Here is a 23,203-nt window from a genome sequence, read left to right as displayed (position 1 = left end):
AGGTCACGAGAGGACACATTGCCTCAAACCCTAAAACAACAGTCCCACCGCTCATTAACCAAGAAACGATCTAGCCTTGAAAATGTCTAATTGTTCACCCATCCACTCCAAGTAAAAAGACCCCCAAACAACGACAAATCCTTTAACTCTAAATCTTCTATTATTTCTAAAAACCTTCTCATGTTTTAATTCAAACTCCCTTCTCTACTTCACTCTTCAAGACTTAAGATGACATTAAAATTCCCAACAACACACCACGACCCATTTCAAAGACCCTTTATGGTCCCCAACTCATCTTAGAAACACTCCTTATCTCTCCTCAGGGTCGGGCCATAAACCCCTGTAAAAGTCCAAATGAAACCATCATCACAATTCTTAAAAAGGTAGGAGATTGAGAACACTCCCTTTTGTAAGTCAACCAATTCCAACACCCTATTATCCCATAACACCACTATACCACCAACAACACCCTTTGAATCCACAGCTCCCCATTCTAGAAATCTTCCTACTCTTAGACTACGAATAAGACTCCTTGACATTTCCTGGATCTTGGTTTCCTATAAGCAAACCAAATCCACCTTATTCTTCTTTATCAAGGCTTTGATCACCTTCCTCTTATCACAATTGTTAGCCCCTCTTACATTCCAGGAAAGCAGACGAATCTTCATCTAGACCTGCAAATACTACCCTCTTTTCTCCTCATCCTCTAAGATAGTTCACAGTCCATTCTAGCTTTCTCAACCCCCTTTCAAACTTTGAAGACTCCAATTTTTTCTTTTTCCTACCATCCAACTTCCATTTTTGAAATTTCATCTCTTTCATTCTTTTTAGCAAAAACAAAATCTCCCATTTGAAACCCTCCGTCGGTATTCCAAGGCAGCGACTAAACTTAGCCAAGCGACTGGAATGCCAACACAACTCACCCGATTCGTCCCTCTCCTCCACAACCTCTTGGAAAGCCCTTTTCGAACCTCTTTCACCTCCTCGACATCCCCATTAGCCCTTCTCAGCATATTAGAGACCTCTATCTCCCTCTCATCAACCAAAATCACCTTTAAAGGGCCTAAGAGCCCGTTTGGCAATGATTTTCAAAAGTGTTTCTACCTTTAAAAACACTTTTAAGTGTTTTTGGAATGAAAATAAGGTGTTTGGAAAATTTTAAAAAACACTTTTAAAAATCCAGAAAAACACTTAAAAGTGATTTTTAAAGAATCACTTGACATGTGTTTTTTTTTAAAAAAAACACTTCAAATTTTTTGAAATATTCCAAAAATACCCCCAAAGTGATTCCCGATACCTTCCTTTCCCTTTCACTCATAACTCTCTCCTTCATTATCTTCATCCATCGCTCTCCATCCGAGATTGCACAGTAGGAAGACCCTCTGTGCGTCCAGAAATTGAATGGTTTGGATTCGAGATTTTATGCCCAATCTAGATCGCGAATTGTTCTGCCCCAACCTCTATCTACTCGAGTTCTTGAGAATTAACATTGATGAAAACATAGGTCGACTTATGTTGCCATCAATTTCGAATGAGAATGCATATCTCAACTGTGTGGTTAAGCCTGTTTACGAACTCTATGTTGAGGTTGAGGGAAACATAATGGGAACAGCAGTTTCAATTGAGACAAACAACGGTCCCATTTATGCATGTTGTAGCAGGTCAGTTTTTTCGATCATAATATCAATATTCATATCCTTGGTCTATGGGGGAAGATCATTTGATTTTCAGGAGTTGAAATCGACAATACACCAAGTGTTCTCAATTCCCATTGTGTTTGCATCCACTAGGTGTTCGATGATTGGTCCATGAGAAGCCAAAGCAGAAGGAGGAGTTCATCGTAGAGTGGGATATGGCAAACAACAAGTAAGAATACATGAAGCCATTCAAAGTGCAAGACGATATGTACTCAATCTGCTATAAGTTAGGGTTCTATTGTGTGGGTTTTGGGTAATCATGTATTGTTTTATTTGAAAATTATCTTTTTTTCAATGTTATTTTTTTTATTGATTTAGATGTTTTTTATAAATGTTTTTTAAAATTTTATTATAATGATTAATAAAATTATTAATTTTAATTAGAATTTTTTTTGAGAAATTAATAGGTAATCGTATATTATTTTATTTTGAAAATTATCTTTTATTCAATGTTTTTTTATTGATTTAGATATTTTTTAAAATTTTATTATAGTGATAAAAAATTATTAATTTTAAACTAATATATAATCAAATAATTTGTTATATCATGATTGATATTTATTTATTAATCCAATTCTTTTTGTAAACATTTTTCAAAATTTTATTTAAATAAAAAAATTATTTTTAGTTTTTTTAACAATATATATATATATATATATATATATTCGTTTGAAAAGTTTTTTATTTATCATACTATTTTCTTTTTGTAATTAAAATTATATGTCCTTTTTGGTAATTTATTAATATTAAAAGTGTTTTTATACTTATACAACATATTATCAAAAACACTATTAAAATCATTTTTTCTGATTCTCATAAAAGTGTTTTTCATAAAAACGCTACAAAAAAAAACGCTTTTAAGAAAAATGATTCTATTAGAATCATTGCCAAAAGGGCTCTAAGTCTGCTCCCCCAACTTCTTCTGAACCATAGCCTCGTTCGGATCTCCCATTAGTGGCGATGATTACCCTATCCCGCCCAAAAAGAGTAGAAGATGAAGAGAAATCTCACTTCCCCAAAGAGAACAAAGAACAAGGATAATAATCTGTGTACCTGAAAGCCTCCTCCATCAGAGCTTCATCGGTAATCTCTGTGAAATTTAGCGCTGGTGGAGACGACCCCAATTGGATGCAAAAAACTTCCCCAACTAGTCCTCCGTAGTCACGAAGACCCCCGCAAGCCTTAACCCTATTTAAGGCTTCAACAGTGGGTCGTCCCACCAACTCTGGGCCTTTTAAAGACTCGGATGTGGGCCGACCCACTTCCAAAAAGTCTTTTAACACAACACAGGCTTGGCCCTCCTTATTGGGCCTCCTCTCTGCAACCAACTCCCTTACCGGGCCCAAAAATCTAAATCCTTGAGCTACATGCCCGTTATTTGAGGGCTTATCCCAAATAGACTGCAAGCTTCCTTTGGTCACTTCATCCTCTGCCCCTCTTGCTGACACAAAGTCAGAGAGAGCAATCTTCCTGTCTTTTCTGCAGCTACCTTCACCAACTTCGCACAATACAACCCCTTTTGCAGATTGCCCATGGGTCTGTACCTGCTTCACATTACAAACGGCGCATGAACCACCCCCTCCATTATTCCTAACCTTCGGCTCCTTACCCATCCCATTTCTGATCATCGAAGCCACTTCCTACACCCCTGGTTGCACCTCCCACCACAGCTGAATAGCATAATAGGAAGAGCCAACTACCACTTGCAACGAGCTTGACCACTCTAACCCCTCAAATTTCACCAATAATCTAGCCCATTGAAGCTCCTTAAAAGCAACAGTGTCTTCATCCACTACAACAAACCCCCCACAACATTCCTCTATCTTTCTAAACACTTCTCGACTCAAAAAATGCAACGTCAAGCCTACTACTCTCACCCAAACTTCCTTAACTCGCTCACCATTTTGAGAACACCCCACTTTTGGGTTCCACATTTTCAAGTGCAGAAACGATTCCTTAAAACAACGAAGCCCTCTTAATAACACCTTGTCTACCTCTGCTTCATTCTCAAACTCAAACAGTATGAAAGGGCCCCCCATCCTCACAACCTTCACCCCTCCTTTAAGGTTCCAATGAGATCTTTCCCAACTGCCCAAAGTGGACAAATCTGGAGCTGACACGGGAGTCTCTCCCCATCTCCCAACCGAACACCGGTCCAATAACCCCTTTCCGCTTAACACATCTTTTTCCTCCAGTTGTAGCCACACTGTTTCCCATAATCTTCTCGCTCTTGTTTTCACCGCATCTACGTAGGAGTTTTTCGCCTTCCCCTCAGAAGCCCTAACTCTACTCTCTATCCTAGAGAAAACAAAGACTCCCCTAGGCTCATCACGTGTCAATACTCTAAGAGAGCGGAGCTTTTCAGCCAACGAGACCCAACCTCCCAGTATACCTTTTCCCTCCGAGAACACTAAACAATACTTCTTTGCTTTTGAGTCAACCACAGAGCACAATAAGAACCTGCATGCCTCATTTGCACGACGTTCCATTTTAAACTTCCTACTTCCATCCTCCCAACTTTTAACAAATCTCTGAGCAAACTCACCCCTACAACAAGCCTCCACTCCCTCCAACAGACAACACAAGCTAAGGCTCCCAAACCTGATCCACGAAGTAAAACCTCTACTCCTTTCCACAATGATCCCCTTAAGTTTCTCCCCAAACACATCCACAGAAATTTCAAAGGACTTGGAGTCCACTGCAAACCAACAACTGCCTCCTCTTCTATCAGCCATCAAACCAATTTTTTTGCTTTATTGTATTTGGAATGGGTAAAACGGCAGAATCTTTTGGAAGAGGAGCATTGACATCAAATGTTTAAGGATCTTTTCCTAAAAACATTTTTTGAATGGACTAAGAACTCAGAGGGGCAAAACCGTGTCCTATAATTATGTCAGCATGAAATGCTTTGTACTGAGCATATTATGTCTAAAGTATATTTGATTATATAAAAGACATATCCCTACTGAATATTATGCTACTTCTGATGTTCTTTAGAATTGGATTAGGAGTTTGATGTTATCATTAAGCTTATGCCATTTTCTGGAAGCAAACTGGATCTAAAACTCAATAGTTGTCTCACCTGATCATTGAATCATTCTCATAAATTCCATCAATTTCTTGAGTTGAACAAGCAAGTATGGTGCCTTTCTGCTGGGGTATGCAAAGTATTCTGATTTGCTTCCTAGTAGGATTTCTAAATGCGTGATGGTGGACCATTTGTTTAGTTGAAATGGAGAATTCTGAATAGGTGCATAAGGTTTTTAGCATAGTTAAATGATCTCAACTCTCTCTCTCTCTCTCTCTCTCTCTCTCTCTCTCTCCTTTTCCTCTTTTCTTTTTTCTCTTCTGTATTACCAAATTGTGATACATTTTGGGGTTGTTTTTCCTCTATTTTCTGATTGTGTTGGATTTTCCCTTGGTCATGGATTTACTCTCAGGTTGTTTTGTGGTATTGATAACAAGAATCAGAAAGATTTTTCTAAAAGATATTCCACACACCATTATATGATCATTTGGAGCAACAAATTAAAAGGTCCCTTTCTTTTGTAATGATGGAGGGACCCATCTTAAGGGACATTCATCATTTCAAGTAAGTTTCCATTTAGGATTATTGCTTGGACGCTAAGAAGGTCTTGTGATTGGATTAGTATAAGTTGACTTCTTAAGTTCTCTTCTTCTGTGGTGTGTGTTTGTTTTTCTTGTATACCACATGAGTACCCTGTTTAAATTTTTCAATAGCTTTTTTTATTCGTAGATGAAGTAACTAACTTACTGCTTTGGGGATAATTTTTGTAATGAAAATAATTGATAGGAGTTTTGTATTGCAAATTTATCATTAATTTTATACCCAATTGTCTTAAGAGAAGATAAGAACCATAGTAGTGCAACTTATCTTCAAACTGAGCTTATTCTTAAGAAGGGCTGTGCAGAGAAGATGTTAGTGTAAAGACTTACGATGTGGGTGGTGCACAAAGATCACTGAAACATTGGTCTCACCCATATCCTGTACACATTTCCGAATACACAAGATGATAGAGATGTGGTTTATGTTATGATGGAAAGACAAATTGCTGAGGTGCCGGACAAACTCTTTGATACTTGTATCAAATGGATGAGCATATTGTCTTCCAGCCATTGGACTCTGAAGAATCAGCAAAATTGTAGAGATACAGGTGATGAATTTTCTCTTTTGCTTCATCATTTACTTATCCTTGTGTTTTCTTTCAGCCTTAAGTTTAGTGTGCTAAAACGTGTTCATTAAAAGAATGGGGTACAGAAGGTCCCACTAATGTAAAGAGTCCTTGCTTTCTGAGAGGTCTCATGATGTCTTAAGTCTGATCAAGTTAGACTGAGGTGCTGAATTTCTGGCATAATATACTAATTGCTTGGCTATGGAGTTCTTCTTTAAGTTGCTGGTTTTTATGAGTGAAGAGAGTTTGAGCTCACATGGCTACATGTGTAATATCCAGCCTCTTATATGAGAATCCAGGGTGAAAATAATAAGGGTCAAACTGAATGTGGTATTGGACTTGGCAAATCCTGTGGGAAATTGACCTTACTCTTATTTAACTTCACCTTGGTTGATAGATGTGTCAAACTGAAAGTGGCAATGGCCTCGCCAAACTCTCTTGCGAACTAATCTCAATCTTACTCAACTCACCAGGTTGAGGGGTGCTGAGCCTTGTTTTAATAGAAGCAAAAAAGAAAGGGAAGAAACAGAATACACTTTCAATGTGCTGGACTGCCTAGTTTTCTCTCTCATTGCTTGAGTTGGTTTGAATGCTCAGGGATCATATTTCCTCTAAATGTTTTCTCAGACACTACTCATAGATGCCTTGGATATTTTTCTGTTCATGCTTGTGGGTTTGTGTGATTGTAGTTTACCACATATTCTTTTGAAAGTTGAAAACTTCAAGTCTCTTTGAGATTATTGGGCGACTTAGATACTGTACGCCTTGGTGTATGACTGCAGCTCTTGGCATTCTTTGTTTTTTCTGTTTAATTATGTTACTTGAAAATTCAGAAATAAAGAAATGATTCAATCATATTGGGGTACCTTTTGTTCACACTTACTGCTGTGTTTGATTCTCATGTTTGGTTACATGTTACCCCTTTAAACTTTTTTGAAGGATATTCTGGTTCATTTTAAATGTCTCAAATTTATTTGCAGCATGTACTTTCTGCCCAGAATTGTAGTTACATGTGTTTTAAATGTTTACTCATGCACTTAAACTGATTGAGACGCATGCCCAAATAGAAGAAAATTTAATTTGTCTCCATTTTTAAATGTAAGGTTTTGATCTTTTCAACATGTCTGGCTTTTGCCTGAATTTATGATGAAAGCCAATTAAGGGGATGAGAAAACAGATGGTTGAACATGAAATAGCAATGGAAGTTGTAGGAGACTTCTAGGAGCATGACTTGGTTATTATGGATGCATACAATCACTGCAAAGAACCTGCCCAAAGAGATTGCTTGTCAAGATGATGAACTTTAGTTTCCCTGTAAATTCCATATTTTCGGTGATTAATATTGTGGACCTTGGAGTTGTGACTGTTGTCAAGAGCTACCATCCTCATCAAATTTTGGGCATGGCATCAAGGCACCAAATCCACCTCTCCATTTCTATACTAGAAGTAGTTTGTTGAGCAGGCAGTTATGAAATCTTGTTGTTTTAGAATTATCTTTTTACGTTTTCAACATTGAAGTATTAGTCCATGATCAATGGGGGTTCAAATTGACGATATGCATGTTTGCTTTTGTACTAGTAGTTATGAGAGTATTACAATCACCCAACCCAGCACCTTTTAGCATGTTTCCTTGGTTTATCTTCTGAAGCAACATGGTGGTTTCATATTCTTTGGCCTCTGATAATTGTATACTTGTCAAAGCACTTAGATCTGCACATGAACCCAGTTTGGAGTCTGCTTTAGATCTTCTGTGAATCATTGATCATCCAACATTGCTTGGGTTTGAATGGACATTATATTAACTTTGTGGCCTAGCTTATACTGACATGATTTTGCCCATTTGGTCTCTTCTAGGCGCTCAAAGAAATGGTGCAGTGCAATGTGCAAGCATGAAGGAAAGGATCTTTGTTCTTCATTCAGCTGAGTCCTATTTAACAGCTGAATTGTGCCAAAAATACCGGTTGCAGATTGCCGACTTCATGAATTTGTTCCCTTCAGTTGAAAGTGTAGCCCAGGTTGGAAGGTTTTGGATCAAAGGTTTTCTTCCCTGACAAAGGGGGAGTGACCCCATTTGGATCCATGTTTAGCCCTCCATGCAGCCCTCAATTCTTTCTTCACCTGTGAAAACCACTTTACTATGGCAGTTTCCTTGCTTCAAAGAATCTCTGTTTCTTTTTCCTTTTTAATGTGAATTCCCAGTTTTTTTAGCGTTTCCAATTTTGTGTTGGATCCATGTTAATAAGCAGAAAGATTAGAACAAAACAAGGTCACCCCTTGATTCATGTGGAGAAAGTGGTCACCCATACTGCTACATTTTCTTATGTATTGGAGATACCTTTCTCATTTATGAATGACATGCCCCTTATTACCAAATTTCTAATATCATACAACAGGTCCTTATCTTCTTAATCCTCTGAAATGGAACTTCCAATGGACCACTCACCAATATATGGTAGCAATCAATACCCGCCAGGGTAGCCCAGTTGGTCAGGGCGAATATTGGAAAGTTTGATCCCAATAAGGAGTACATGTTCTTGGGTTCGAATCTTACCACTGATGATACCCTGAATTTACCCGTTATTGGTTGTTGTGGGACGGTTAACACCCTAAGGTTTGGGTTCTCATGGAAAATCTTAAAAGCTTAGTCATAAAAGGTTTCTCGATTATAAAATATAGCTTTTAACATACCATGACTCCTTTAAAATATGAGGTAATGAAACGAACTAGGGTTGATGCCAATAATTTGATTTGTTATCGATGTTTATGAAAAAAGGAAAATGCTAATGCACCAATCGGGTATCTATCGAATTTGTAATATCAGTCTTTGAAAAGTATATAGTAAAATCTATATAGTTGGATGTTAGTATATTGATTTGGTATCTATTGAATTTGAACTTTCAATTGTTAAAAATGTATGATGAAATTTAAATTATTGGATGATGATATAAGTATATAGGATTGAACATGAAACCAATTTATATACATAACATGATTCATCCCTTTTTTCTTTGGGTACCAATTCAATACTCTAATGGGCATGGCATGAAAAATTTAAAGAACACAACTATTTGCTTGAGCAAGAGAAACAAGGAACATGATGGTGCTAGCTACTCGTTTGGCTTAACAAGATGCCCCTATGAACAAATGGGCACCTAGGAAAAGGAAAACAACAAAAGAATATCAATTCCAAGGAAAATTATGAAGCTAGGAATGTTTAGGAAAGCTGTTCTGGAGTCATACCAAAGCCCACAATAATTAGACATTTGGGTTGGGGACAAAAATGTGCTAAAATAAATAAAAAAAAACCCATGATAATGACTACGTTACAAAAAGAAAGGCACTTTTTCCTTGCCTCATAAGCATTTTATTTCTTTGGTGGCCCACAAAAATCATAATTGAAGTTGACAAAATCCATATGATTAAAGTTATATTTGGATTTTAGTAATAGGGAAATAAAAGGAAAAAGGCAAACCAAAAGGACATTTTTTTTTAAATTCCATACAATAACAATATTTGTCCTTATTTTTTATAACCTCTAAAATGAAACTTCCAAAGCAATGTGCCCAAAACAAATTAGCACTAACCAACAAGGCTCAAAGCCCAATTGTGCGTCATGAATTGGTTGGACCAACCCCACAAGTCACAAGCATTAACACTATTATCTAAAAGTTAGTCTTACATGGCCTATCCAAGAAAGAAATGGAAGAGGGAAAATTATAATAAATAAGAAAAGTACAAACAAAAGATGGCAAACAAAAAACTAATAATGTTTCTTTTGGGATCACAATCTCATGCAATAGTTCAGAGCTTGTAAGATGTGATGTTTGGATTCTAATAAAGGATTGTATGCTTAGAAAATACATGTTTAATGATTTTGTTGTAAATTAGGTTTAACTACTTTTTATTGTTTTGAATATGTTTGATAATGTTTTTGAAAACAACTATTAAAAATGGTTTTTGAGATTAAGTTTTAAAAATAAGTTTTATGAACAAAATTCTATTTGCTAATTTAGATATGTAAAATGATTTTCTTAATTTATTTTCCATGAAACTAGTTTATATCATTGGTGTAATTTGAATAGATTGACCTGATTTAATCTAAAGCTAATTCAATGTTTAAATTCAATTGTGTAATTATTTATAGTATTCAGATTGAGTTTGAATTTTTTTTTTTTTTTTTTTTTTAACTTAACTTGATTTAGGTTCAACTTTGCTCAAGATTTAGATCATCAAAGTATAATTTAAGTAATTATTTATAGTATTCAGATTGAGTTTGAGTTTTTTTTTTTTTTTTTTTTTTAACTTAACTTGATTTAGGTTCAACTTTGCTCAAGATTTAGATCATCAAAGTATAATTTAAGTAATTATTTATAGTATTCAGATTGAGTTTGAGTTTTTTTTTTTTTTTTAACTTAACTTGATTTAGGTTCAACTTAGCTCAAGATTTAGATCATCAAAGTATAATTTAAGGCTAATTTAATATTTTATAATATTTATAATGTATATTATCACATATACACACCCAAACATTTAAAAAAAAAAATGGATGGATTTTGAATTGTATAATCCGATTAACTTAGCCAGCCTAAATTCAATTTAAACTTAAAAAAATGAGATTGAGTTAGACTTGAATTAAGTATCTTAGATTGGAGGTCTAGTTGTATCGAATTTAAGTTGATTGCTTTTTCATTCGGGTTGGACTTGAGTTAACCATCAACCTGATCCAACCCACTCGAGCAAGATATATATTTATGTATAATGCCAAAAATTTGGATATCTTCTTTATGTTTTCAATTGTTATATATATGTAACTCTAAAACAACATTAAAAAACATCTCAAATTTACTTTAAAATGTTACTCATTTTTAATTTCTCAAAAAAACCCTTTTCATAAAATTTTATGAAACATGTTTTTAGAGTTAAAAAAATGTTTTTTTATTCTATAAAACAAAAAACTATTATTAAAAATCATTAATGAACAAACCCTATGAAAAAAGAAAACCCTTTCAATATCATATTGTATCAAAGACGATAAAAGAAACAAGAGAAAAAAGTATCTATTTTTGTTGTTCGATTATGGTAACAAATAATAAAAATAAATAAATATAATAAAAATTAAGGAATAATATATTCTATAAATTTATAAACATAACAACATTTATACAAAATTAATCTCAAAACAAAAATGAATTAAAACTATATATAAAAAAAAAAAGTAGCATTTATCACTAATAGAATAGAAATAAGGTCTAGCCCAATAAAATTGATTATTAATTACATATGTATCATGATTATATACATATACATTGCTTCCCCTAAAAGCAAGATGAGACAATAACTACTTATTTAATTAGCTTAATCCAAAAACCAACCAAAATAATGAAGAAAATTACAATAAAAAATGTGTACCCTCTAGAAAGACCCAACAAATACATGTGCCATGGGTAGGTGGCTTCCTTTTATATCCAAGATTAGCACATCTCTCATGCTACACACAAACCATATTATAATAAAAAATACATATTTGGATTCTCATACACAAAAAGTGTGCTTATAAAATACCATCATATAGTGGACTATGTGACAAATTTTATTGACTTTTTCTAGCATCATTCCATTTTTTTAATTTTCTTTTCTTGGTAGAATCATTAACATAATAAATAAAATAGAAAGGAAAAAAAAGCAGAGAAAAGGAAAATATATAGCCTAGAAATGATTGGAGCCTTGGGCTGCCAACACATGGAATGCAACAACTGACTTTCTTAAATTTTTGACATTAAAGAGGAAGCTAACCACTTCAATTCTAATCAATGTCATCAATTTTTGTTAGTTGGGTTCATATCAGACCAACAGTGCTTTAAATTAATGAAATTGTACTTTAATTCAAATTTTAGATTTAAGAATTTTGGGGATATTTTAAAAGAGAAATGTTTTTTGTTTTTTCTAATAAAATTTTGTTGTTTATCAATTTTTTTTAAAATTACTCTTAAAAACCTAAACAATTAGTTGAAATTATTACATGATTATTTCATAAATAAAAAAACATTATAAGCTAAAAGTACTTTAATTATGTATTGTTTGGATTTTTTGTTTTTTTGAAATTAGAAATTTTATAGCAAAGTAGGATATGTTCTATAAAAAATATAGACCTTAATTTTTTTTAAATAGTCTTTAAAATTATTATTATTTTAATATTAATTTTTAAAAGTTGTTGTATGTTATATAAAAGTTAGTATTATTTTTTTATTTTTAAAAAAAAAACATAAAATCTATTCAAAGGGATATTAAGGGTCGTTTGTAAACTATTTTCAAAAATAATTTCAATTTTAAAAAAAAATTTAAAAACATGTTTGATAATCAGAAAACTGTTTTCTGTTTTCAAAAATAAAAAATATGATATTTTCATATAACATTTTTTAATTATTTTTACTTGTTTTTTGAAAGCTATTTAAAAAAATAATTATATAAACATATATAAATAATTAAAAAAAAGTTGACAAAAAATTATTTTTAAAACATATTTAAAAATATTAAAACAAGTTAAAAATATTTCAGAATTTCAAATAAATTTTTATTCTACAAAACATTAAAAATAGTTTTAAAAAACTATTTTTCAAAATTATTTTATAAAACAGTTACCTAACAATCTCTAATTATTTGCTCTCGAGCTAACTCTAATAAATCTCATCCAATCATATCCTCCGTCCCTCTCGAACAATTATACACCGTAGCCCTTGTTATAGGTCCTAATCAAATTTCAATCTCAATGGTGCGTATGAAAAAGGCGTGGTTGGTCCAATATTTTGGCACAATAAATAAGTGGAAAGCCTAAGTTAGGAGACTGACATCCCCAAATTTGAATGAGCAAAGGAAGTCAGTACCCACATTCAATATTTCATCATGAGTTTATAACTAATGCCATTAATATGTTAGCTACCCATTTTCATTTATTTATTTATTTTTATTTAATATTTTATGAAATTCTAGTTAATTATTCCAAATTTGGGAGCAAAAATATATACATATATTTTTTAAAGAGTTAATAAATTGTACTGTCGGTTAGGGTTAAGAGGATGGTGAATGGGCCCATAAGAGTGGATATTTTAATAAACCCTGAACCCAAGGTTGAGCCATGCTCTCAACTTACCCCAAAATGATCAAATGGCAGATCCTGTCTCACCACTGCCCTGCTCCATTAATGAGGCTCATGTTTTGGGTAGGGTAAGAGGGAATGGGGCATGAGGGCATGAGGGCATGCGCCCTAGACTTTCCTCAGAAGCCATAGAAGTTGGGAAGGGTGGGGGGTGAGGCCTAGAAACATGGTCTGATGGTGCGGGGGGTGATAGCCCTAAAAATATGGAAGTGGGTCAGGGGAGTATTTATTAGGTAATGGACATGGACTCGTCATCTATGCAAAGCCACTCAGTCACTCTACAGAAACAGAAGAGGGAACTGCATACGTCACCAGATTTTGGCTTGGTGATCATACGATTCACACCCGTTGTGCTTGGGGTTGGGACACAGGGGGGCATGGCTATGTGGGTATTTATGTTCTTGATTTTTTTGGTAGGGGGAAGAGAGGAAAGAAAGGGGAAAAATTAATGGTGTTTGGTTGGTGGGATTGGATGAAAATTTTGAATATCTCATGATAAAAATGAAGGGTGAAGAGGTTTCAAAACGGCTCTTCGATATAGTTTGAAATAAAAACTTGTTTACGTGAATATTTTATTTATTTTCAAATTGTTTTCATTTGCTTTTTAAAAGTTATTTTAACAAAAATATAAAATGATTAAAAATAAAATATTAAATATAAAAATTATTTTTAAAAATATTACAAATAAGTTAAAAACATTTTAAGTTTTCAAACAAACTTTTATTTTACGAAATATTAAATAACAAGTTTTAAAAGTTGTTTTTCAAAACTATTTTCAAAGATAATTAGAAACAGACTTTAATTTTTTACAACAATTTTAATAAATAATTCTTTAATATTTTCTAAAATGAAAGTGCCAAAATAAAAATAGTTTTTAGGCAAACTCCAAATCTTAAATTTACATAGTTGAGGTTGAAAATTAATAAAAGTTAATAAATTGATAACTATGACTAAAAATATGACATGATATCTTCACATTGGATTATGTACGAACTCCTCTTTAACCTTGCAAACATATTTTAAAGTCATGAGGACCCTTAAGATTTAAAGTAGATAATATTTATACAATTGGGCGTAAGCCGTTACTAATGGTTTTAAAATCAATCTTTGACCCTAATGTGTCATTTTATTTATTCACCCAACAATGGATGTTTGTTTATTTAACCTTATAGAAAAAGTTCCTAAAACTATATATAAATAAACTTTTCTTAATTTTATGGATGTGTTTTAAAGTTATAAAGACCTTTAAGGTCTGAAACATATATTATCTGTACAATTGGTTTAAGGGTCCTTTACACTACAATATACGATTTTGTTTGTTGGACCTTGCAAGGGCATGATGTAGGTATTAGTTTGTTTGATCTTGTAAGGAATGTCTCTCTATTTGACCTCCTACTCTTGTGAGATACAACTAAGATGTTATGTATATGAAAAACCAATCTTCTAAAAAAAAAAAAATTCACAAGTAGATACAATATAAAAATTTTCAAAGTGTTTTGCATATTTTCAATTCTTATTCACAACATCATATAAAAAAACAACTAAAAACATCTAAAATTTACTATAAAAAATAGTTTGTTTGCAACAAATTATTAAAAAACTATTTTCCTTCTATATTTGTCAAAAATATGTTCAAGATTAGTTTGAAACATTACCTTAATAATACAAATACTTTGAAGATTTTCTCTATCCATAATATTTTTAATTTGCAATTTTTATTGAAATAGGACTTACATTCCAAATCCAAATTTGAAAACAAGCACATTTTTTCGAGGCAATTAAGAAATGTATTTGGAGGATGTAAAGTTCACATTTCACAATCCTTAATCATTTTTAGATGTCAATCTTTGAGATCCAACTGTTTGTCGTTTTCTCTTTAGAGCTTCAATTAATCAAAGCACAGATTTGTAGATGAAAACCCTTCACATCCTCACCCACCACCCCCTAATCACACACCCTGACAAACTAAGTGAAATAAACCAAGAAAGTAAGGGCTTCTTTGCAAAAACAATTTTCAACAATTGTTTTATAATGTTTTATAAAACAAAAATCTATTTCCAAACATGAAATATTTTCAACATATTTTTAATATTTTAAAAATATTTTTTTTATGTCTAATGCTTTATTTTTAATAATTCAACATATTTGTATAATTATTTTTTAAAACATTATCGAAAAACAAATGAAAATAATTAAAAACTATTGAAAGATGTTTTTTAAAAACATTTTATTTTCTAAAACCAGAACACAAGTTTTATTGTCATATATGTTTCCTTATGTTTTGTTATGAAAATATAAAATTGTTCTTAAAAACAGCTGTCAACATAAACCCTAAATTTCTCATAATCATTTTTTGTATGCTAACTACTTTGAATCATTTTTTTGGCCTTATCCCATCTTGCTATGAAACATAAAGACCCAATAATTATGAGTTGAGTTTGATTTTATTTTATTTATTTATTGTTTTAATTGGATTAGCTCCTAAAAAAAGAAAAAAATGTATGAAATTCCCTTGGAATAATGTTGAAGTTTGGTAATATTTATAAAGTTTTTTAGTATATTTTATAAGGTATTGGGGTGTGAGTGGGCAGTGGAGACATATATTAAAAAAATTGCATGCTTTTGGGTGTGTGAAAAGGAGAATTTTACACTCTGTTTGGATAATACTTTTTTATTGACTTGAGATCTAGAATTTGATGGTAAAATTAATAATTAAATTTAATAAAATTATTTATATCTATACTTATTCTCAAAAAATGATATGAATCATTGTATTTTAAAGTATGGGAATTATTTTTTGAAAACATTTTTTTGTTCCTAAAAATGATAAATTATTTTTTTATTCCAAAACATATATATGAAAACAAAGTGTTTTTAAAAAACATGTTTTTTTTTTTTTTTGATATGATGCATCATGGCTTACATGTGACGCTAATGCAGGTTAAAGGAAAGGGCCAGTGGCATTTGTGTTAATAAGGCAGAAAATTAAGCCCTAATATGGATGTCGTGGTAGTCTGTTGGTCAGCCTTTTCTGGGGGGCGGGACCCACTATTGATTGGGGTCAGAGAGGCATGCACACACTTCACACCACCCAATCGACGCCCCCCCTGCTCCGTACTCTATGATGGTACACCGCCCTTCAGATCGGACGGCTCACAGAGTGTGGGCCCCTACCACCACGGTCGAAAGCGATCCACGAAGCTTCGTAGACAGGGTACGACAATTAGGTGGACGGTGGAGATGAGAGGGTGGGGTGAAGTGAGGTGTGAGTGATATACACGGCGGTGCACAACTCCCAATGCCAAAGGTCCCAGCTAATCTTCTTTCCATGGCTTCTCCGGCAAGCCTTTCTCTCTCTCTCTCTCTCTCTCTGTCTCTCTGAAGATCAGTCTTCGAGAGCAGTATAAGACTATAAGTGATCACTCTCTCACCTCATTTTCTACTTCCTCCCTATTTTTCTACTAATCCTCTGTGCAATGTAGACTCTGGAGTCTCAGAATGGCCAAGTGCGAGCGAAACGACGTGGGATCGTTAGTCCTCAACCGCGCCGCTGGCGGTGGAAGTTTTCGTCTATTTTCGTCATCCTCCGGTGCGACATTTCGCAAGAAAGTATTTGATTTCGTTCGTTGTGGTGGTTCCCGCCATTTCCGGGAAGATGAGGTGGCAGGCGTTCAGCCCTTGCCGCTGGCTCCGGAGCCGGCGCAAGAGCGATCGGAGCCGAGGAGGAAGGGATCGGAGAAGCTGTCGGAGCTGTTGAAGAATTCGTGGGAGGGTTGGGGTGAAGAGGATGGGAATGCTGAAGAGACGAAGAGGAAGACTGAGGCGTTTGAGGAGGTGAAGCGCGTGGTAAGGGATCTTCAGGTTGGGGAAGGAGTGAGGAAGAGTGGAGGTGCGGTGGAGGTGAGGAGGCGTGCGAAGGAAGACTTGGAAGCTCGAACTACGCTCGCAATGCTCGGAGCCATTCCTCCTCTGGTAGGGATGCTAGATTCTGAGGATCAGGAGTCTCAGATCGCGTCATTGTACGCTCTTCTTAATCTCGGGATCGGAAACGATGAGTAAGTCACATTCTGTTTGTCTTCTAAATGGTGAAATGTTTCAGTTGGGTATTTCTCGTTGGCATTATGTCACGTCATTTTGTTGCTCGGTGCTCTGTTTGGTTACCGAGAAACCTGATGACCGGAGAAGAAAATACGAGTTTTTTTATAACTGTCGCTTTGGTGTGGTAAAAAGTATTAAATTTTTGCAAGATTCACTTTTCTTTTCCTACATTTTCTCGGCAGCCAAACGGATATTAGTATTTGTTTTTTGAAAATATAGTTCTTTTCTATTATTTTTTAGGCTCAAAATTTTAATATGTGGTTTTTCCTTTTTCTACAATCTTTTTTTTTGTATTTCTAGAAACAATTTCTCTGAGACCTGCATTGACAACTCATTTTCTGTGAATCCATGTGCTGCTCCGATCCGATGTGAAGTTCTCTTGTTTCCGTATGGTCGTTTTTCAATCTTAGAAATCATAATGCTTTTTATTGTGTTCGGTTTTTAAATTATTTTTCTAATAGGCGCTTTTGTCCTTTTTTTTAATTTGTATTTTTCAGAAACTATTACGACAGACGTGATCCAGGACAAGTCATTTTCCATGTTTCCCAACTATTGCGTGTTTTGCGCCTGTTGAAATAGTCTTGAATATTTGCACTGTGTGTTGATTGTCTTACATCATCGCTTAATTATTTTCTCCCATCCTTTTGTAATTCCGTGTTCCTCACATTTTTCTCTACTTCTGATTTGTTCTGCAACGTGTCTACTGTTCTGAATTGAAGTGTTAATGCACCCTTAATTAACCCTTTTGTAGGAACAAAGCAGCCATTGTCAAAGCAGGAGCTGTCCACAAGATGCTAAAGCTCATTGAATCTCCAAATGAACCCCCAAATTCAGCTGTCTCTGAAGCAGTTGTCGCAAATTTTCTTGGCTTAAGTGCATTAGACTCAAACAAGTCAATTATTGGTTCTTCTGGGGCCGTTCCAATTTTAGTAAGAACCCTAAAAAATTTGGACAAGACCAGCAGTTCCCAAGCAATGCAAGACTCTTTGAGAGCGCTATACAATCTTTCCATATTACCTTTGAACATTTCAGTAATTCTGGAAACTGATTTTGTCTCATTTCTGCTAAATACATTGGGGGACATGGAAGTGAGTGAAAGAATCCTCTCAATTTTAAGCAATGTGGTATCTACCCCAGAAGGTAGAAAGGCTATCAGCACTGTGCCAGATGCATTCCCTATTTTGATTGATGTTATGAATTGGAATGACTCTCCAGGTTGCCAGGAGAAGGCATCTTATATCTTGATGGTAATGGCGCACAAATCTTATGGAGATAGACAGGCTATGATTGATGCTGGAATTGTATCTTCCCTACTTGAATTGTCTCTTTTAGGCAGCACATTAGCACAAAAGAGGGCCTCCCGGATTTTGGAGTGTTTGAGGGTTGATAAAGGGAAGCAGGTTTCAGAAAGTTATGGTGGCAGTTTGGGTAGCGTTGGAGTATCTGCTCCCATATGTGGATCATCTTCCTCATCTGCGAATCCAAATCTCAGTTCCAAGGAGGCTTTCGAGGAGGAGGAAGACATGATGAGTGAGGAGAAAAAGGCAGTGAAGCAATTAGTCCAGCAGAGTTTGCAGAATAACATGAGGAGAATTGTTAAGAGGGCCAATTTGCCACAAGACTTTGTTCCATCGGATCATTTCAAGGCGCTCACATCAAGTTCAACTTCAAAGAGCTTACCATTTTGAGAATATTTCTTCCATGTCACACACAAATCCAGAAGTTAGTCCTTCTTTCATCTCCTGTGCTTCTGTTTTCTGTAGCTTGTAATTGGTCCAAATATTAGTTATTATTTATTAAAAATTTGCATAATTATCTTATGGATCTCTCCGGAGATTTTGATTTTGGTGAGCCCTTTCTTTGGCTAGTTAAAAATGCCCTTTTGGTTGTCTGAATCTGGTACTACCCTTCAGCATGAAAAAAGCTTACTATTTTCATGGCTGTTAACCTCAAAAATTTTCCATCACAAAATTCGCTGACGGCCCCCTCTAATTCCGCCATAACTTTGGGGGGGTGTCATGCAAATTTGGAAAATTTTTAGGGCTGCTTTAATCATAAGATTTCGCTGACCCCTTCAATCAAAGGGTCGCTTTCATTTGTACACTTTTTTGTTCATGTCTTTGCCTCTGCGCTTAATTTTATATCTGTTAGAAGAGGTCTTGGTCATTTTTCTTCTGCAAAGTAATAAAGACCATTCACTACTTTTCTCTCAGGGAATCTTTTTCTTTCTTGGGTTTCACTTTTAGGTCTGAGAGTTTCATCCGGAATCTTTGGAATTACAGAGTTGAATTGAATTTTTATGTGCATACCCCCTTGTTTCTTTGATTAGTTTAACAGTAGTGCTATGTGCCCTCTGTTAATTTAATGCTTTGACCTTGTTTATTAACACTACTTACTATGAACTATGACAGATTACAACCAAGGAGATGGAGATTCGTGACCCAATTTGGATAGGAGGGGGAAGAATCTGAGCTGTTTGTGGTTAAAATAACTGTGTTCAGTTTTGTCCCCTCCAGGTATATATGTATCATATAATATCCATTGTGGGGTGTAGCTAGTTTTTCCCTTTTTCTTTTTTCCTCCTTGTGAATCTTTAATTTTCCGTGGTCTCTCTTTTTTTGGTCCCTTTTTTGAGATCTGTTTTCTGTTAGGTGTAAATATTTTGTTGTAATGATATCATATGAGCAATTGTTTTTTACTTTGTCCTCTGCAATCATATCCTTATCTCCTCTTTTTTATTACATACTAAAGTGTACGTGCATTCTGTAGTTTCTCGGAGCTCTACGAATCATCATCCCTCCTGTTTTGACCCATTTTGGGCCTTCAATTTTTTTTTCTTTTTTTAAAGGTTTGCTCCAACAAGGCTTCACTAAGATGCAGGTTTAGATGGGTTAGGGTTATGATTTGAAATTTGGGTCAAAGTGGCCTTTATGGCCAAAATATTATTCCCCATACCACCTTCCTAAACTTATTATCAAATTAGCTTACATGAAGAAAATAAGGCCTCTGATTTGTATTGAAGGGGCCCTTTTTTTTTTTTTTTTTTTTTAAATCAAAATATGGTTTCAGCCCAGTTAAAAAAGGGGAAATATTAGGTGTGGAGAGTTAATTTGATGATAAGTTTGGAAAGGTTGCGGTGGATATTTTTTTAGCATAGGTGTCATTTTGGCACCAAACTTCATAATTTGTGCAATGATCCGATGGGGGAGGAATTTTGTTCGGCCATTGATTGTTTTAACTCATAGTAGGGATGTGCATTATAGTAGGATGTGATGGTGGGGAAATGCCAGTTGTTACAGGGATATTTCTCTTCCATTTTGGTTATTTATAAATTATTTTAGTCCCTGTTGTGGGGTCTGTACAACCTTATTGTACGTTGCCAAGTACCAATAAATACCCCACAATAGAATTTCTTGGATCCATTAGAGGCATCCAGTAGGGTTAGGTGAAGCTAATTTACAACGTTCTGGGGTTTTACCAAAGTCATTGTTATTGCAAGTCATGAGAGACGTGATAGGGTTTGACAATGCAAACGACATTCAAGTTACCTTCACCAGGAAACATATGTAGTTTGTGGGTAACTATTTTTATATCAAGACAAATTTGTACATGCCTATGGGGACTGTTCACATTGTACTAAATGTAAATCTGGACCAGCTGATCGATGGTCCTACTCTTATGTTCAACTGTATTGTCCATGTAAATGATTTGCTATATTAAATGCTGGGAAAAATGTGAAAAAAGTAATAACTTTTTGTATAGAGATTTTGCTGTAGTTATTATTATATCTTTGTATGCTGAGAAACTTATTGAAGGCTATTTGAATTTCTGAATTCTGATGGGGTTCCCTTTGATTTCGTCAATTGAAAAAAAAGGACAAAACAAACAATTGAAGAATGGAAAACGATAACATTGAAAATTATAGAAACAATAATGCAGAAGGGAGAAGATGGAGTGAGGGCATTAGCTGTATTCAATTCCTAGGAGAAATGGTGCATATTGTGGGGCAAATGTGATGATAACCTTCATCTTTTTGACGACTTTATAGGTGGGTGATGTTTGTGTGGGGTCTGTGCCCTAATTTGTGTTATTAGGGTAATGTTTTGTACCCTGAAGTGTCTCTCTCCAACCATGCCATTTAGCATAAGGAGACTTGACCTTCTTCCCATTGCCTTATATAAAATGTTGATGCATTAGTATAGGTTGAAATTTTGGTTATATTTATATAGAATTTGGTTATATATATATATATATATATATATATATATGAGTAAAAAGAAAGAAGGGTGTGGGGGGTTGTCCAAGAGGTCAAGTTAGTTGAGACTTGAAATGGGATATAGTGTGAGTTTGGCTTTTCTCTAGTCTTGTGGGGGTTGGGGGGAGTTGAAGAATTTAGTTATATACCAAAATTTTGTATCTCTATATTTGAAGAAAAATAAAACCAAGGGAAGGAAACAAAAGTAGTTGGGTCATAGGTGGGAGGAAAGTGCATGGGAAGGGGTGATGTTGTTAAAGGGTTACAAGAGGACATGGCCATGGCCCTTTACCTCAATCATATCACCCCCCATATGGACCTTTCCTCATCTCCTATGTACTAAACCCACATGATTTGTCAGTCCTTTGATCCATTGATCCCGACCCTTTAATCAGGCGGGCCCCAACCACTTTCTTGGTTAAAGATCAAGGCTAACTCCTTGGCACTAAAGCTACACTTTACAACCCATATGGTGTGCATCACCCACTTTGATGAAACAAGGAAGCATTGTGGCAATGGCTTTTCTCATCTTCTTTGCTTTTACATACATTTTATGTACTACACTGCTATATGGCGTTGCCCAAATCATTCACAAGAGCCATCATTTGGTGCAGACGAGCACACAGTTATTTTGAGAAAAATATGACATGTTTTTTAAATTGTCTATTCAATTATAGTAATTGAAAATTTGTTTTCAAAGTTATTCCTATTTATGAGGAGTTAAATATGAAATTATCTCTAATTTTATACTAAATTGTTTCTTTAATATATAATTTTAATATAACTTCACTATACTTTAGTTATCTCATGGACGATTGGCTTCTTAGAAGTGTTGTGCAAATTATTGAAAATATATGGACTACTAAGTAAAATCAAATGGACATTAAATTTATAAATAAGATTGCTTGAGATAAAAGTTAGACTCTATGTTTAATAAATAATATACACATGGGCCACATAAAATTATTTCATTCTTCCACTTGGCCCATGTGATACACTTTCACTTCATGGTTTAATAAATAAAACATATTGCGTTAAATATCAAATTAAAACATTCTTACATGAGATATAATCTATTAGTTTTTTTTTTTTTTTTTTTCGAGTCATTCATAACTTAGTTGCCCTTTTAAACCTAGATCTTAGGATCTCTGGTCAACTAGGTTGGGATACAAGGCTCTTTGGCCATGGACATGAATCTCGTTCTTTTAGATAAACAATTTACTTTATATTTTGACAACCTCTAGTAAATGGATCTATAAGGTTATTCTTTATTTTGAAATAATCAATGGATTTATTCCATTTGAAAGTAATTGTCTCATGATATTATATCTTTAACATATATATCAAGATTTACCATTGTCTATATGATTTTTATACTCTTCCAATAACCAATTGATTATCAATGTATATACTTATTTTAAGCATTGATTTTTAGTCGCCATGGTATGCATTCTTGAAGTCAAAGCGTAGCATTTTTCTTTAAGGTTGTTAGGATTTGTGAGAAAATTTTGAACATCATAAAATTCTCTTTCAACGAGGCGGTGGGTGGAGGTTGGGAAGAAACAAAAAAAAACAGCAATCCTGAAATCTTTGGCTGCACGTGAATATTTTCCACCCGCAAGGACATCCCATTGAATGCTTGGTTGACCCACAAAACCTAACTCATTACTTTCTTTTTGTATTGTTTATTCCTTATGGTTTAAAATAACTTTTTTAAAATAGCTTGGTTGATAAGGGGTTTTGAAGAAGTTCATTATATTACGAAGAAAAACGAAGTTATGTTGCAGCAGCAAGAGTCCATTTGATA

The 23,203-nt window shown here is 34.3% G+C and overlaps 1 protein-coding gene across 2 annotated transcripts; it reads left to right on the top strand.

Moving 5' to 3' along the window:
- Positions 1 to 16,368: 16,368 nt before the first annotated feature.
- LOC117913504 (U-box domain-containing protein 12) lies at positions 16,369 to 19,882 on the top strand. Of its 2 annotated transcripts, XM_034828495.1 has the most exons (3): positions 16,369 to 17,098; positions 17,893 to 18,863; positions 19,553 to 19,882. In XM_034828495.1, exons 1-2 carry the CDS (start codon positions 16,542 to 16,544, stop codon positions 18,827 to 18,829), a joined length of 1,494 nt encoding a protein of 497 aa, XP_034684386.1. In that variant the 5' UTR covers positions 16,369 to 16,541; the 3' UTR covers positions 18,830 to 18,863; positions 19,553 to 19,882. The 2 variants fall into 2 exon arrangements, with proteins under 2 accessions (XP_034684386.1, XP_034684385.1); XM_034828494.1 differs by lacking the exon at positions 19,553 to 19,882 and having other exon boundaries at positions 17,893 to 18,995.
- Positions 19,883 to 23,203: the final 3,321 nt, after the last annotated feature.

The sequence above is a fragment of the Vitis riparia genome, chromosome 4, assembly GCF_004353265.1.
Source record: "Vitis riparia cultivar Riparia Gloire de Montpellier isolate 1030 chromosome 4, EGFV_Vit.rip_1.0, whole genome shotgun sequence".
NCBI lineage: Eukaryota > Viridiplantae > Streptophyta > Magnoliopsida > Vitales > Vitaceae > Vitis > Vitis riparia.
The sequence above is the reverse complement of the archived record's forward strand: the minus strand, read 5'-3'. Positions and strand labels throughout refer to the sequence as shown.

Excerpts from the sequence above, each read along its gene's own strand:
- LOC117913504 (XM_034828495.1), top strand. The coding sequence starts at position 16,542 with ATGGCCAAGTGCGAGCGAAACGACGTGGGATCGTTAGTCCTCAACCGC. Across the intron at positions 17,099-17,892 it reads CTCGGGATCGGAAACGATGA|GAACAAAGCAGCCATTGTCA; the intron begins GTAAGTCACATT and ends ACCCTTTTGTAG.